Raw genomic sequence first — 16789 nt, 5'->3', positions numbered from 1 at the left:
GGCCATCGAGGCCTGCGACCTCCACTGGCAGGACAGCCATCTCCAGAGGATCATCAGCAGTGACTACTACATGTCTCCATCCTACCAGAGAGAGGGGGAGAGCCTGCTGTTCAACCCACAGGGGCTACCGCTCTGGCTCGGTAAAATGCTGATTCATTGATTCATTACTCAGTAACTATATTTATCTATTTTATCATTTACACTCTGCAATGTATACAGTATGTTCACACATTAAGATTTATTTCATTATATTCATTTAAGCTACAAACCTGCACTGAAGAACACACACATACACACACTTTCTACAGAAGAACATCATTTTCAGGAGCGACACAGTGTTCTTGTGGCAGCTCCATATGTGCACAATCTCTAATTCTAATCTCTGCTTCCACAGAAAGGTGACCCATGTGCCGTCACTCATAATAAGGGATTGAGTTTTTTTTTTCTGTGGTGTCTTATTTGGGTTTCCATAGTTGGCTTGTAAACGGGAAGTTATAGAAGTTAGTTCAACTGCAAGCAGACGATTTCTTTCTGATCTTTTAACAGTCCCTAAAGAACATATGTCTAAGTATAAAGGTTAAACGTAACATGTACTACATATGGTTGTGTTAACATGGTTAGATGTTTCTTTAGTCTACAATGAACATAAAACGTTATGATGTTAATCACGGTAGCAGGTCTATGGGATTTTCAGTATAAGTCAGCATGGAGCTAACGTCACGTTATTGTGTTGTTAACTATGTTAAACGCACTGTTATATATTTCGAATACTAACCAACTCGATTTGTGTGTATTTTGTGCTGCAGTTTCACAGTGTTTTCTTCAATAAAAGTCCTAAATCAAAGAAGATTGACCAGGTTTTTGCTGAAGGGACCTGTTAGCTATCTGGCAAGCTAAAAGCAGTTACCCAAGTTAGCGAGGCCAGAATAACCCAACATACACAAACATACACACGCACACAGTAATTCTGCTGATATTGAGGCTGGTATCTGCAGTAAGCAGCTTCCAGCTAAGATCTGTCAGATTCTGTAACTTAAGCCAGATATCAGACACATACTGGTGTTCTGCTGAGATTGCACTGTGTGTGTATGTGTGTGCTTGCATGCTGGCTGGTATTGACTCATGTTGTGGGGATATAAATCTGTTTACACAGCCACACTGCGGGGACTCAACTTCTTTTGGGGGACACATAGTAAGTCCCTGAAATGTAAATAATTTAAATTTAGAGTGACAACTTACTTGGTTTAAGGTTAGTGTGAGGGTTAGATGTTAGGTAGTGGTTATGGTTAAGGTAAGAAATGAATGTCATGTACCCTGAAGTGATCAGAATGCAGCTGTGTGTGTGTGTGTGTGTGTGTCATTGCTAACTACATCCTATTTCTCACAGTTTGTGGTGAATTAAAATGTTTTTGAAATAAAGCACAGAGCTGGAGCTGGGTATAGCTAAGTACTTCCGTGTGTGTGTGTGTGTGTGTGTGTGTGTGTGTGTGTGTATATGAAGCTGCTCTCACCTCCACTTTATCGCTCTGTCAAACAAACAGACCATGTTCCGACAGCATGCGCTCGCGTTGATGCCCTGCGTTCTCATGGTTACTCCAGAGAAGCCCTGCGGTTGGCTGTCGCCATCATCAACACGCTCCGCCTCCAGCAGCAGAGACAGATGGACATCTACAAACACCAAAAGAAAGGTAAAACACACACACACACACAATGTGCTGTTAGTTTTTTGGAATGGTGTAGTACCTCACCCAGTAATACTGCACACTTTCCCCTCTTATCCTGGCAGAACTTCTCCAAAGGGGTGTGACCTCCACCACCAACCTTGAAGGATGGGTGGGTCATCCCTTAGACCCCATTGGCTGTCTGTTCACCACGCTCACTGAAACCTGCCGTGTCGATGACGACAGCACCGTGGACACTGGAGGTACAAAAACAAAGCCGTTTTTTTCTTTTTTCTTCCTTTAAGTAGAGTTTTTCCTAATGGAGTTGTTATGAGAAGTCAGTACAAATCTGTTCCAAACTCTGACAAACACAAAAAAGACTTATTTTAAACTTTGAGGAGGCTGTCACAGCGGTTCTGCTCTGGTTCTGTTTCTGGTCTCAAGGGCTTGTCATGAGTTGCAATTGAGGCCTGGAAATGTGCCATTTTGGGGGGGATCATGTTCATTATCCTTCCTAAATACATACAGTGGGTACGGAAAGTATTCAGGCCCCCTTAAATTTTTCACTCTTTGTTATATTGCAGCCTTATGCTAAAATCATTTAAGTTCATTTTTTTTCCTCATTAATGTACACACAGCAACCCATATTGACAGAAAAACACAGAATTTTTGACATTTTTGCAGATTTATTAAAAAAGAAAAACTGAAATATCACATGGTCATAAGTATTCAGACCCTTTGCTGTGACACTCACATATTTAACTTAGGTGCTGTCCATTTCTTCTGATCATCCCTGAGATGGTTCTACACCTTCATTTGAGTTTAAGGGGGTCTGAATACTTTCCGTGCCCACTGTATATACTACATATATCCATAAGTTGATGAAAAAAAAAACTATCCCATACAGCTACAGACAGTAGCAGATGCTTCAGCTATGTCCAACTGTAGATACAGTGCCTCTCTCCCAAAATGGCTCCCCTATTCCAACACAACACAGTGTGAGGTACCTTCACATTCTCTATTAGCATGCTAACTAAACCGCACTTAGAGAGCACAAACTTCAGCCAAGGCAGCTCAGTTTTCCCATAATGCCATTACACCTAAAAGCAATGTTCCCATAATTGTTTGACCCTTGTGATATGATTCCTTGACCAGGAAAGCCTACCTCTAGCATTTGGAATCACATTGATATCATTATTAGTTTGGAAGTTATGCAAAAGAAAAACAATATTTCAGTAATGGCAGTTTTTTTCAGGCTGCCTCAGTAACTTTTCAAGAGACATCAAATCCATTGACACCCAAACTAAACCACCAGTGTTTCAGCTCAAATTTGGTCTTGGTTGCAAACTTGGGAGCATTATTTGTTGTCTCATAGTAGTGAGCTTTTCATGAGCCTTATAAATGTGAATATTTTGGATCACCAAATCCAGAATATTACTTTGATCCAGATTACACTTTGGTGTGTGGGGGATATTATATGGATTTTATCATGCAGTTTTTGGATTGTTTTGTGGCCATACCCTGCCTCTCCAAAAAATTTCATCCAAATCCATTCATTACTTTTTGAGTTATGCTGTGAACAAGTGAATAAACAAACCACAAATCCCATTAAAGAAAACATTACCTCTGCCTTAGCACTAAACACAAAGTGCAAGTTGCATAGGGTAATGGGAATAGAATTCCCTTTTCATATCTGTGGTCATGAACTGAAACTGATAAACATTTGCTGAGTCCAGGTTCTCAAATGTGGGGATCTTTTTGTTTTTCTCTGTTTTATATCACTGTTTGGACTGAACAGGGACAGCAGGCTATTTGAAGACATCATTTTGTGTTCTTCAAACATTAAATATAATGAAAACAATCATCATATGCATATATTAAGCAAAATATCATTCTCTTTCTGCCTGTCCATTGTTCAGACTGTTGTACTGACAGTGATGTGGTTCTAAGCTACCCTACTTTCCAGTAAGCTAAGGCCTTAGTATGCACCTCAGCAGAACACCTACTCAGCCATGAACCTGCTCCCAGTCTCCTTGTACAAGAATACAAACACAAGGTGTACTGTAATTCCTGGCACACTTCACCAGATGATGCAGCGTAATCCTGAGCAGAGGTGTTCGGGCACATCAGCAGTAATTAATCACACAACAGACTCCATGATCCTTTATGAGGACTAGGTGCTATTGTGCCACAGGCATCCATAAACCAGCAGAGCATGGATGGAGCTGGAACACCCTTCTCATCTGGACATGTGCCCTTTGTGTGTGTGTGTGTGCGCGCCTTTAGGGACTGAAACCTGTTTACACACTCACATTGTGGGGACCAGCATCCCCAGCCCCTGGTCCCCACAAGAAAATCACTGAATTTTAGGGTGGCAACATGGTATAAGGTTAGGGTTAGGTTAAGGTCAGGGTTAGGTGTTAGGCAAGTAGTGGTTATGGTTAAGGTTAGGATAAGCCTACAAGAAATGAATGTAACTCATTGTAAAGTCCCTACAAGGAATGCAAACACTGTGTGTGTGTGTGTGTGTGTGTGTGTGTGTGCTATGTATAGAATCCATTTAGCATTTGCATTTCGCACCCTGCCCAGGGCCTTCTTGTGCACCAGTGGCCAGTGCCCCAGAGCAGAATGGGTTTGGGTTTTCTCATTGTTACCAGGCTACAGGGAACTATTGTCAGTTCAAACAATGCTGACCACTGGTACACTCATTTGTGTGTGTGTGTGTGTGTGTGGGTGTGTGTGTGTGTCTAGCCCATCACAATGCATCAGTTCCCTCAGGAAGACAGCTGGGAACATCTGTTTAAAAGGGGGCCAGACCCAGCCTGTGTGTCAGCCAATCAGAATGCACCTCTCTGATCCTTCCAATTAAAAAAAAGTCTACTAACATCATGTGGATTAAAACATAACACACACACACTATATATCCCTGGAATAAACAGAAATGAGGGGATCTGTAACTCAGAGGGGGTTTAAGCAGAATGATGAGGTTGGGGGATAGATAAAAGACAAATGTGCACCAATCAACAGCTGAGACTCTGAGCTGTTCTCAGTTCTAGTTGTCCAGCAATGGTGTAGGCTAAGCAGCTTTCCTCGATGAAGTCTACTACATGTGTCCCATTGATATTATGGTACATACAGCTTTTATCACTTGGTAATCATGCAAAGTATGACTTTCCCAAATGATCTTGGTTAGATTAAATTATTAAAAATCATTAAATGATAGGTTTGGGCATAGGTTTATCTTAATATAGTACTCATGCCATATTTGCATTCAAAGAGTAATGGACTGCTGTAATTTTGGGCTAGTCTGTGTGTCAGTCAAATCGCTGGTGAAGTTACAGGGTTTCACTTCACAGTCATAGTATTCAGGAGGAATTAATACAGGAGCCAGTCACTATGCCAATGTACATACAGTGGTGTGAAAAAGTGTTTGCCCCCTTACTGATTTCTTATCTTTTTGCATGTTTGTCACACTGTAATGTTTCAGATCGTCAAACAAATTTATATATTAGTCAAAGATAACACAAGTAAACACATCATGCAGTTTTTAAATGAAGGTTTTTATTATTAAGGGAAAACAAAATCCAAAACTATATAGCCCTGTGTGAACAAGTGTTTGCCCCCTAAACCTAATAACTGGTTGGGCCACCCTTAGCAGCAACAACTGCAATCAAGCGTTTTCGATAACTTGCCATGAGTCTTCCACAGCGCTGTGGAAGACTCATGGCAAGTTATCGAAAACGCTTGATTGCAGTTGTTGCTGCTAAGGGTGGCCCAACCAGTTATTAGGTTTAGGGGGCAAACACTTTTTCACACCACTGTATGATCAAATGTGATTTTTGAGCCTTTTCTGCTTTGGATGTAGCTGGTGAATCAACAGCTTTTTGAAGTTTTGTTTTACTGTGCTTTCACCTATGCTGAGTTTGGATTACTTCTTCCACTTTCTCAACCAATGCAGATGACATTAATGTGTTAAATGATTGAACCACAATTAATCTCCCACATAGAACACTAAGCTTTCTTTCTTTCTTTCCTTCCTTCCTTCCTTCCCTTTTAGAAGGAGACACTAGGCCTCCAGTCTACCATCATGTACCAGTGTGGGGCAGTCCTGATGGAGGGGAGTCTTACCTGACTCTGGCTTTAGAGGTGGCTCTGATGGGTATGGGCCAGCAGAGGATAATGCCTGAGGGACTGTATGCTCAGGATAAGGTATAAAGATAGATTTCTTTATTGTCATTTTTATGTGAAACATAAAAACGATGTTGTCTTTCACCTAGCCATTTGAAAAGGTAATTACAGTGCAATAAAAATGCAGGTAATAAATAATATCCATATAAATAGATACATTTGTAATTAAAAGCCAACAAGTGCAGGATAAAAGCTAATTCCATTTAAAAGAATGATTTTCAAAGTGCAGTAGTGCTCATGCTCTGGTTCAACAGTCTTATTGTTGAGGGGGGAAAAGCTGTTCCTCAAATGTGTGGTCCTTGAAGAGATGCTCCTGTATCTCATTCCTAATGACACGAGGGAGAACAGACTGTGGAAGGGGTGAGATGTATCCTTTATTCCCTCCTCTGTGGATACAATGCTGTAAGCAGAGATGGCAGCTGTGCACCAGTGATCTTCTCTGCTGTACACACAATCCCTTGAAGTCTGTGTCTCTCCTCCACTGTGCTGTTCCTGAACCAGGAGATGATGCAGTATGCGAGGATACTTTCTGTGGTACCATGGTAAAAATTTGTCATGGCTGAAGTGGGGAGGTCCTCTTTCTTCAGGCTGTGGAGGAGGTGGAGGCACTGGTGGACCTTCTTGATGTTATCTGTGGTGTCCTCTCCAGAGGTTAAGTTATTAGTCAAAAGACCCCCAGAAACGTGGTGCACATGACATTCTCCACAACAAAACCAGAGATAACTAGTAGGGGATGATGGCATGGATTAACTTGTCTGATGCCAGTTATCATCTCCTTACTTTCTGTATTGAGAGCAAGGTTGTGTGATTTACTGTATATCAAGTTGTCAGCTGTTCCACCTCCCTCCTGTATGCCGACTCATCTTCAATGTATCATCTATGAACTTTATGATGTGATTATATTTGTAAGTGGCAAAGCAGTCATGTGTCAGCAACTTGTAAACAGTAGTGGGCTGAGTACACATCCTTGAGGTGGTCTAATACTCACTGTGATGACATGTGATCTGTTTTTGTTTTTGTTCTGACTGGTTGTTGTCTCTGTATTAAGAAGTCCAGGATCCAGTTGAAGATGCTAGGGTCCACATCCAGCAGCTGCAGCTTGTCCACCAGCTGTCCTGGAAAGATTGTGCTGAATTCTGAGCTGAAGGATGCTGGCATAGGTGTTTTTACCTTCCAGATGAGTCAGAATGAGGTGGAGCAGGGTGGAAATGGTATCCTCCATGGACCGGTTTGCCCTGTAAGCAAACTGTAGAAGGTCCAGGTTATCAGGGAGGCGTGCCTGGATATGCTCCATGACAAACCATTCAAAGCATTTCATGACTATCGGATTGGGGATACTGACTGGAGATGGCTTTTTGGGCACAGGTATTATGGTGGCACTCTTGAAGCAGGTTGGCACTATAGCTTGACTTAAGGAGATGGTAAAGATGTCTGTAAAAACATCTTTTGTCTGCTCAGCACGGTCTTTCAGAACATGGTATATTGTCTAGTCCAGCAGCCTTCCAGAGGTTGATTCTAAAAAACACCCTCTTCACATTATCGGCTGACAGTTGAAGTATCTGGTCAGTAGATTTTGATGGGATCCTCTGTGCCCTCCTGTTGTTGGTGGCCTCAAACCAGGAATAAAATGTGTTGAGATTGTTTGGTAGGGAGGGGTCTTTGTACTCGGCTTTTGTATTGAGCCTGTCACCGTCTGGAATCTCTGCCATAAACACCATGTGTCCTTGGTGTCAGCAAAATGATGTCAATTTTTGCCTGTATAGTTTTTTTTGCCTTTCTAATGCCTCTTTTCAGGTTGTTTCTTGCGCTGCTGTATGCTGCACTGTCACCAGATCTAAAAGCAGCATCCCGGGTCCTTAGCAGTGAGCGAAACGCTCTAGTCAGCCATGGCTTCATTGTTGCACATAACTTGACAGTTTGCCATGCAGTTGCCATGCAGAAAGAGAGAAAAGGTCACGTCATTTTGTTCCCTAAAATACAAGCAGTCACAGTACTTAAGTTTACTGTGAATTAGAATGAGTCCAGGGAACATTTCTTCTTGTGAATGACAGTCTGCTTTAAAGTGCTTAACACAGCCGATGTAGACCTTTGTTAATATCATTGGAATCAGCAAAAACAATGTTGTAGACAAAACCTGCATTTCAAACCAATAAAATGGTGAAAGGACCTCATATTGGAGGTACTCTGTTACTGTCATGTGTACTGTAATAGTAGATATGCATGAGGTATGGAAGTACCAGCCAGTCCTGTAATAACTCAAACTCAAAATCCCTGCTTAAAAGGATTACCTTCAAAGTGTACATTTTTTCTCTTATTAAAAGGCTATAAATCGGGATCTCAAATCAACACATTGACACAATTGATATGAAATTTGGAAATGAATCTGTGCACTTTGGCAACGTCATAGAATGTGCCACAAAATAAGATGGCCCATCAAGATAGGAAATCTTATGCTTCTTCACTTCAATTAAGCATATGATCAGGTTCTTTCTTTAAGATTAAACTGAGCATTTACTGTATGATCACAGTGATTAACACTGTATATACTGTGTGTGTGAATATGTTGTAGGTGTGTCGTAACGAGGAGCAGATTGTTGCAAAACTTCAGGAACTGGAGCTGGATGATCTCCTGGTTCAGACTCTTCGGAAACAGGCAATACAGCTACTAGAGGGTAAACCAGCAAACTTTTCACATTTTATGTCCAAGCATCCAGGACTGAGCTAGTTTGAATTTAGCTCAGATTCTTTATATTGCTGTTTTTTATGCCATATCAGATAAATTCTAGAAATGATCAGTGTAAGACATTCACACCTAAAAACAAAACATTGTCTTTCTCTTGGTCCAGCTGGTCCATTTAGCGGTCTAGGTGAGGTCATCCACAGGGAGAGTGTTCCCATGCATACCTTTGCCAAGTACCTGTTCTCTGCCTTGCTGCCACATGACGCAGACCTGGCATATAAGGTGGCTCTCCGCACCATGAGGTCAGCTTCTGATCCACTTCAGTATGAGCACTTCTACATTAAAAGGGCTGTGTTCTAAAAATAGATACGCGTGTTATGTCCCTTTACTAGCAATACATTACTGTCGATGAATGAGACCAGGGTCAAATGGTAGCCGCCATGTCATTAATATGAGTTTTAGTGTTTCTGTGTTGATTTAACTTTATGGCCATTTTGGAGGCTGTAGTTTATGGTACAGTTTGATTGAACTGTGTTACAGCGACAGGTGTTTCTAATTATGTATCTGCCCTCAAGAACGGTCATGAAGAAAGGGCCTGTTGTAGTATCAAACTTCATTAGCTTTAGCTAGGTGTATGCCTGAGTTGGTAGTATAAGTAGCATGATCTATGGCAGGCATGTTAAAGGAATAGTTTGACATTCACGTTCTTGACATGAGTCAATCAGGATGATCAATATGGCTCTCACAGTAATTAACTGATGAGAGTGGATCTCCTGGACTTTCCCAGTGTTGAATGAGTTATTCTTTTACACTGCCACACAGCCAGTAAAGCTGATTCTATCTTTAAGTTAGGGTTAATAACTTTTAGTATCTGTAGACAAGCTGACTAATAAATTTGTGCCAGAATTGTTCTTACTGTAATTCAGATGCAAGTTTCAGTGGTGAAATCCATCTTAGATTTTATACTAACTGATATAAAAACCCATTAGTGCTTGATAAGTGATGTGTGTTTCTGTCAGGCTGCCGGTGCTGGAGTCATCAGCAGGCTCTGGGGATGTGGGCCACCCTCATCATGGCATCTCCATAGTTCCAAGTAGATACCCACGATGGTTCACGCTGGGACACCTGGAGTCGCAGCAGTGTGAGCTGGCCTCCACCATGCTCACTGCTGCTAAAGGTACCATCAGCATATCCTTGTAGAGTCCTGCACTGGGTAGGGTACCCACAAAATCTGATAATGGGTAAAGAATATGTTTATATTAATTCACAGGTACGGGCACGGGTAAAACATAGACTAAATGCAGACAGGTAATGGCTGAAATAAACATAATGTAAAATAAATAAATAAAGGTGTGGTTCTTTTAAACATCTAATCCATCATAATTATATCAAGCCTAAATAACAGACACATTTATTATAAAGGCCTATGGCGCAACTTTTGACCCCTCAGCTCACATAGGACGTTTTCAAAACTGGACTCATGCAGAACTCTGTATACACACATTCAGAGCTGAAAATGGTCTTTCAGATTGTGGTTTACTGTAAGATCTGAATTTTCTTTTGTCTGCAGGTGACATGCTGAGGTTGCGGACGGTGCTGGAGGCCATCCAGAAAAACATCCATTCCTCTTCCCTAATTTTCAAACTGGCCCAGGATGCCTTTAAGATAGCCACACCTGCAGACAGCCCACCTGATATAACCCTGCTCAATGTGGCACTGGAACTTGGACTGCAGGTATTGAGCATGTGTGAAAGAGAGAGTGAGCATGACAAGTGTGAGGATGACTCAGTAGCTCTTACACATCGTTTCACCACAAAACAAATCCAGCACTGGGCTGCAGTCTAAACCTGAAGCAGTTTCCTTAAACATGTAATTTCTGTAGTCCTCCACAACTCCACTACAAATTAACAGCACAAACATTATACTTCTTACCATTGGTGATCAAAAGAAACCACATAATTAAGCCTTTTGGGTTTCAAAGTAAACACATAAAAACTCTCCGTCACATCATCAAGGCAGCAGTGTCACTGCGGCTTCACCCGCCTCCTCCTCCTGGTGTTTAAAGTATCGTCAGAATTCTTGTCAGCAGAACTGCTAATAAAGTGCTCAGAATTAGACATCTGTGTAATTACGAACACATTTGAGATACATCTGTCATGAGTGGAGACGTGGTGTTGTACTAACTGCTAAATGATGAACAGATTTGTCTGAACCTGCTAAGAAATCCCGACATGTAATTAGCGTAATGAGCTCTTAGTCGCATTGTGCAAAGCAGTGGGATCAGAAGGAAGCCTTGTGTGTTTGTGTTTCGTACAGGTGATGAGGATGACTCTGTCCACTCTGAACTGGAGAAGGAGAGAAATGGTTCGCTGGCTGGTAACCTGTGCCACTGAAGTTGGTATGTGGGCCCTTTTCACACACATGCACAGCTGTGAGGCCCATCCAGTGAAACAGGATTCGTAGTCCAATCACTGTAGTCTGTGTCCCTCATAGTGTGTTAAGGTTTTTCCTTTAAATTGGTAATTGCTTCAGTAGTTAAAGCATACTTGTCACATTGCTATAAAGGTGACATAATTTTGATTAACCATACAGTAAATGTGAAACCTTGCCTTTCTTCGCCTCAGGTCTGCGGGCGTTGGTGAGTATCCTACAGAGCTGGTACACACTCTTCACACCAACTGAGGCCACCAGCATCGTGGCAGCCACTGTAATGTCCCACAACACCATCCTGCGCCTCAGCCTTGACTACCCCCAGCGTGAGGAGCTAGCCAGCTGTGCGAGGACCCTGGCCCTTCAGTGCGCCATGAAGGACCCTCAGAACTGCGCTCTGTCAGCTCTGACGCTCTGCGAGAAGGACCACATCGCCTTCGAGACAGCCTACCAAATTGTGATCGACGCAGCGTCCACAGGAATGACCTATTCCCAGCTGTTTACCATTGCCAGATACATGGAGCACAGAGGATACCCACTGCGCTCATTCAAGCTGGCTTCCCTCGCCATGACCCACCTTAATCTGGCTTACAACCAGGACACACACCCAGCTATTAATGACGTGCTCTGGGCTTGTGCGCTCAGCCACTCTTTGGGTAAAAATGAGCTCGCAGCCATTATTCCTTTGGTGGTTAAGAGTGTGCACTGTGCCACGGTGCTGTCCGACATCCTGCGGCGGTGCACCATGACTGCACCGGGTCTCGCTGGCATACCGGGTAGAAGAAACTCTGGGAAACTGATGTCAACAGACAAGGCGCCGCTCCGGCAGCTCCTGGACGCCACGATCTCAGCTTACATCAACACCACGCACTCTCGACTGACACATATCAGTCCGCGGCACTACGGAGAGTTCATAGAGTTCCTGAGCAAAGCACGGGAGACTTTTCTGCTGGCACAGGACGGCCACATTCAGTTTGCCCAGTTCATAGACAACCTGAAACAGATCTACAAGGGCAAGAAGAAACTGATGATGTTGGTCAGGGAGCGCTTTGGCTGACCTTACACCTCCTTCACAGAGACCCTCTCCTTGGGAAGTAGTTAATCTTATTTGTTTCTATTTAAGTTTTTTTTTTAATTCTCTTTCTTTTATTTTTTATGTTGAGCCATTTCTTGACTAAGTCTTATGTCTTTGTCCTGTTTTGTTGTTTTGTTTTTTGAATGTGAACCAGGAAGTGTTCGCAGATCATTGCTCTATTCCACTGAGACTGCAAAAGGGGGGGAGCAGATTGTCATAGAAGCAGCAGCAAAAACAAAGCATTATCCCCTCTAACAAATGTTAAATCTAATATAAAAATATAAAAAAGATTGTGATGACATAAAAGGAAAATAAACCTTTGTTTTTCAGTGGCACATGCTGATATAAAAACCAAATGATTGTCTTGGATTAGATACTGTATGTTGAGCCAGAAGAAGCTTTCAGCTGGGGTTAAGAAGAAGAATCCCCCCTCTCCCAAAAGAAAAATCCACTGAGGTAGAAAACACAGTGTTGGTATCATACCTCAACTGTATTATTTGTCAGCTTTAACTTCACTATCAAAAATGGCCTCTTGTTTCATTCAGGGCATCTTAGAGTACAGAACTGCACATGTGTGGTCTCTCTGTAGAAGAAGTCAGTACCAGCAGGTTGAAAAACTTGAGTAAAACCACTGCAGACTATCTCCTGTCCTCTACAGCTGCTGGACAGTGCTATTCATTAAGAATATCAGAGAGGAACCATGTTGCTTCACAGAGTGCATGTTCTCAAATCCAGCAGGCTGACAGTGATGTTTTTCAGGCTGGACTAGCTAAGGCAGAGTTAGTTGAGGCTCCACGTGCACATATACATATATATTGTATCTTCTATGTCCTCCTATACGCTTATTGTGTCAAAAAACAACGTTGGCGGTCACTGTATGCCCATCTCCAGAGATACCACTGCACAGTTCTACAGCTGTTTGCGGCCAAAACCTTTTCAATCCATAGGTTTCCAGTGGTCACTTTTCACCTACTATATCAAGTCAGTAAGCAATGTAAGTCTAGTTCACTTCATTTTCTTTCACCTAGTGGTATTAATTTTGCCTTCTTGTGTTCTGTTAGGATGCTTTGGAACATAGCGTGACCTTGTTGATTTCACTGATTGTGTGTGGTTAACTCTGCCTGTAGCTAAAATCCCTTTTCCATCTCTTATGTGGGAACTCAAGAAATTTTGCAGGAGTTTCTTTGTTTCCCAGAACTTTTTAAGGACTCCAGAACATTATCCCATTTTAAGAGCAGAGCTCTGGTTCCAGTTTTGGTTCTTTTGGCCACACAAAACAGTAGGATGTCAAGTCTACATTAGCTAATGAACGTGGTAGATGTTGTAGCTCCACTATGGTCCAGATTTTTTTTCCCAAGAGATAGTGAAGAGCAAGGCAGATCCAAGAAAAAAAAAGAATATTGGACTAGCATTTGTTAAGAGGGCATCTAAATGGATGCTGATGTTGCTCCATCTCTCCCAGATGTGTAAATTAGCATCTATTTGCTAACACTAGCTAAAACCAACTTTAATTGTATTAATCACACCTCTCCTGTTGTGGCTAATGCAAAAAGAAAACATGCTAAAGAAAAACTTTTTTGCAGTTACAAATTTCTGTTGTTTCAGAATGTTTAAGTTCATCCAGTTGTTACATCTTGATGGAAAAGGGTCTCTAGTTACTAAAGCTACTTATCTGTGAATGCTACTGGTTGTGTTCATTCTGGACTCTGACATTCTGGTCAATTCCCAGTGTTTTTCTCAAAGGGTTGCAGAAACACAGTGCACATACTAAAACAAACAACTGTTTATTACTTAATGACTTAATCGAACATACAGACCACATGCCTGGCAGAGGAATATTTTGTTTTCCCTTTACGGTGTTTGAATATGCCCTCTTCCTTAGCCAGTTGCAAAGTGTTGTTAATGGCAGTACAGCAACAGCTTGAGTCTTTACTGGTTGGATGTCATTGTACAAGCACTTCACACAAATACCTCTTCAGTATGTTCCTGCCTGCTTCAGCATTTATTTATTGATTGTTCAATAACTTTGTATGAGTGAGTATGAATCACAGACACACAAACTGAACAGGACCATACAAAAGAGACAGGGGATGAGTCAGCCTGGCAACAGCAGGAGAAAAGAAGAATAAGGTTCCTGAATAGAGGAATATTTTCTTGTTTTCTTTTACATTCCACAAGAGCTACCTTCACCCATTACCTGGGTAGTCAGTCACATGTGATCTGAAGAAACGCAGAGGGAAGAATGAAAAAAGGAAAACTGAGCAAAAGGAAAGAAAAGAGAGACTAAACTCAGTTCTCAGGGACATCACTTAAAGAAACAAAACAAAACGTAGTAGCATTTAAGATATTGTAAATAATAAAGTGTCAATTCAGAAAATTGTAAAGTTATAATTATTTATGATAAGTATGTTATGTGTTTGTTTTTGCTTTATTTTTACGTGATTTGTTTTTCAGCAGGGGTGTACTTGAATTGTTGGGGAGTTGGACAGCATTTTTTTGTAAGAGCATAGACTTCAAGGCATTTCTCAGGTGCTCCTATGTACATTTATTTCTGTTTTTGCTTCTTTTTTTTGAGTTTTGCAAAGAAATAATCTCTTTTCCAAAAAAAGAAGGCATGTTGTTCAGAGTTGAGGGAAATGAGGAAGGCATTCATTTGTACAGATATGTACTAAACCTGACTATGCAGAACCACTTCGATGGTCTTGTCACCTCTTATACATGCCCCCTAAAAATGTGGGAAGAAAAGACACAGTGGACTGAACCACTATTGAAGAGAGGGGGGGAATGAACAAAGACAAGACCCAGCATGCTTGTATTTGGACGATGGCAATAGCCAGCCTGCATCCGCTGCAACATTTAGAGGAGAGAAAAAAAATGAGAATGGTGTAAGATGCCTTTCTGACTGATCAATGTACAAAGTTTATTTTTGTTTTACTTCTTTGTTGGTTTTATTTAATCAGGACTCAAACCTTTAGTGTCTTCTCAGAGGTATCACGTTGTGAGGTGGCACCGCAGTGAGACAGAACAACATAAATGTCAAAGTCATTAACAGCAACTGTATGAACAAAAGGGATGGCCTGTGGATGAGCTTATGTTCATTCCTCATTTGTTGTAACGTCTTTTTTTTTCAGCTTACAAAACTGAGTTCAACTCTTCTACATAGACAATATCATATATGTTTTTTTATGTTTTTTGTTGTTTATTGCCTCATTCATTCACACAGGGAGGATTTTAGTTCTTCATGTCAGTGACCAGCTTTCACTAGATGTCCTACAGCAGCAGCCATGTATCTGCACAAACTAAACCTTGGACAAAAAAAATTTTGTTGCTGCAAATTTTCCACATAATGAGCATAAAAAAATGTTGAATTAATTTCTTAGCTACTACGTTAGCATGATAAGAATTTTTTTATCCTGTGTGAAAGGGGAATATTATTTTACCACTTAACTTGGAAGCTCTCGCCAGCTGCCTTTAAGAAGGTCCTCCCTCTTAACTATTTTTCTCTGTGTTAATTGTATCAGCCAGTTTCTGGGGTTGGTTTTTTTTTTATCCCTTTCTTTCTTTTGTAGGAGCGTTACTATTTGCTGGTAGAGATCTAGTTCACCTACTGTTTCCCAGTTCTTTTGTTTTGTTTTCTTTCTAACTTAAGGGAAAGTTGAAAGTGTTTGTTGCCTCTTTGTGCTACTGATTATGAAAAGGTATTCCCAGTATTTGTTGCCACAGAAGTATGATAGCTTATCATCAACACTTTTTTTAATTTGTAATTTGTTTGTGCAACTTCTTGAGCTACTGTCTATAAAGCGAAAATTTATTACTATTTATGTAACGCTACTACCATTTTATATTGATTTGTGTTGGAATCTCAGTGCTTTTCTATGAATAAAGTGTGAAACACGTTACAGAGAACAAGAGGAATCACTTTTCACCTTCATTCTAGCCTACTTTTTTTCCAGAGAATTAAAGTAGCTAAATACTCTTAAGTACTGTAGTGTATCCATATGAAATTTTATGGTACTTTACTTGAGCATTTAAATTTCATGTGTCAGACAAAGTATTTGCCATTTTTACTATTTTAGGGCTTTTACTTTTTTAAACTCTCAATCAAATTAATGCTAACATGCAGCACACATAGTCTAACTAAAACTACATTATAAAATTGCAATGATGTAATTTTGTTCATCTGTGGTGCCTCAGTTTCCTCACCTGATTGACAAGCTAATGCTAGGTTTGGATTTGGATCATGGTGGTAAGGCGAAAAGCCTTACCTTAATCCATAATCATCTTTAGTGTCAAATTTGTCGAGCTTTCACATTATGTTTAAGATGTTTGTTTTTTAACCAACGTTCATAGGATCACCTGAATTCTGAAGAAAAAAGACATTTTGTCATACTAAACGTATGATTATCTTATAAAATATCATGCATTCCTATGGATTAAACTATCCAACAGTTTATGAGATCATTCAAATTAACTCCAACTTGCCCATGTTAATGATCATTTTTGCTTACTACAATTTGGGTATTGTTTTCAAAGTTATTACCATTTTTTCAGATTCCTTTCCTATCTTTTATAATAACAGTCTGTTACATAAGTTAATTAGTGACATGGGAACATGGTGACTTCACTTATACCATGATCAAATAATGTAGATATTTTTAAACAAACTTCCCAATTTGTTAACGGTAAGATAATTGCCCAGACAGTTCATTATAAACATCAATCACACTTTACAGATTGACTTTGACCTGTCCTGAC

General features: G+C 40.7%; 1 protein-coding gene across 1 annotated transcript in view; it reads left to right on the top strand.

Annotated features, from left to right (window-relative positions):
• Window positions 1–15964, top strand: part of zswim5 (zinc finger, SWIM-type containing 5) — a 78366-nt gene extending 62402 nt beyond the window's left edge. The window contains exons 7-16 of the mRNA XM_020604506.1: window positions 1–140; window positions 1542–1688; window positions 1787–1924; window positions 5719–5870; window positions 8419–8521; window positions 8696–8831; window positions 9549–9706; window positions 10100–10263; window positions 10846–10927; window positions 11154–15964. The exon at window positions 1–140 is cut by the window's left edge and continues 33 nt beyond it. Coding sequence (XP_020460162.1) covers window positions 1–140; window positions 1542–1688; window positions 1787–1924; window positions 5719–5870; window positions 8419–8521; window positions 8696–8831; window positions 9549–9706; window positions 10100–10263; window positions 10846–10927; window positions 11154–12016 — 2083 coding nt within the window. The 3' untranslated portion in view covers window positions 12017–15964. The remainder of the gene's footprint in view (window positions 141–1541; window positions 1689–1786; window positions 1925–5718; window positions 5871–8418; window positions 8522–8695; window positions 8832–9548; window positions 9707–10099; window positions 10264–10845; window positions 10928–11153) is intronic.
• Window positions 15965–16789: the final 825 nt, after the last annotated feature.

This window comes from Monopterus albus, unplaced genomic scaffold (assembly GCF_001952655.1).
Source record: "Monopterus albus unplaced genomic scaffold, M_albus_1.0 scaffold66.1, whole genome shotgun sequence".
NCBI classification, from domain to species: domain Eukaryota; kingdom Metazoa; phylum Chordata; class Actinopteri; order Synbranchiformes; family Synbranchidae; genus Monopterus; species Monopterus albus.
Note: the sequence above shows the minus strand (reverse complement) of the source record. Positions and strands in the feature narration are given on the sequence as shown.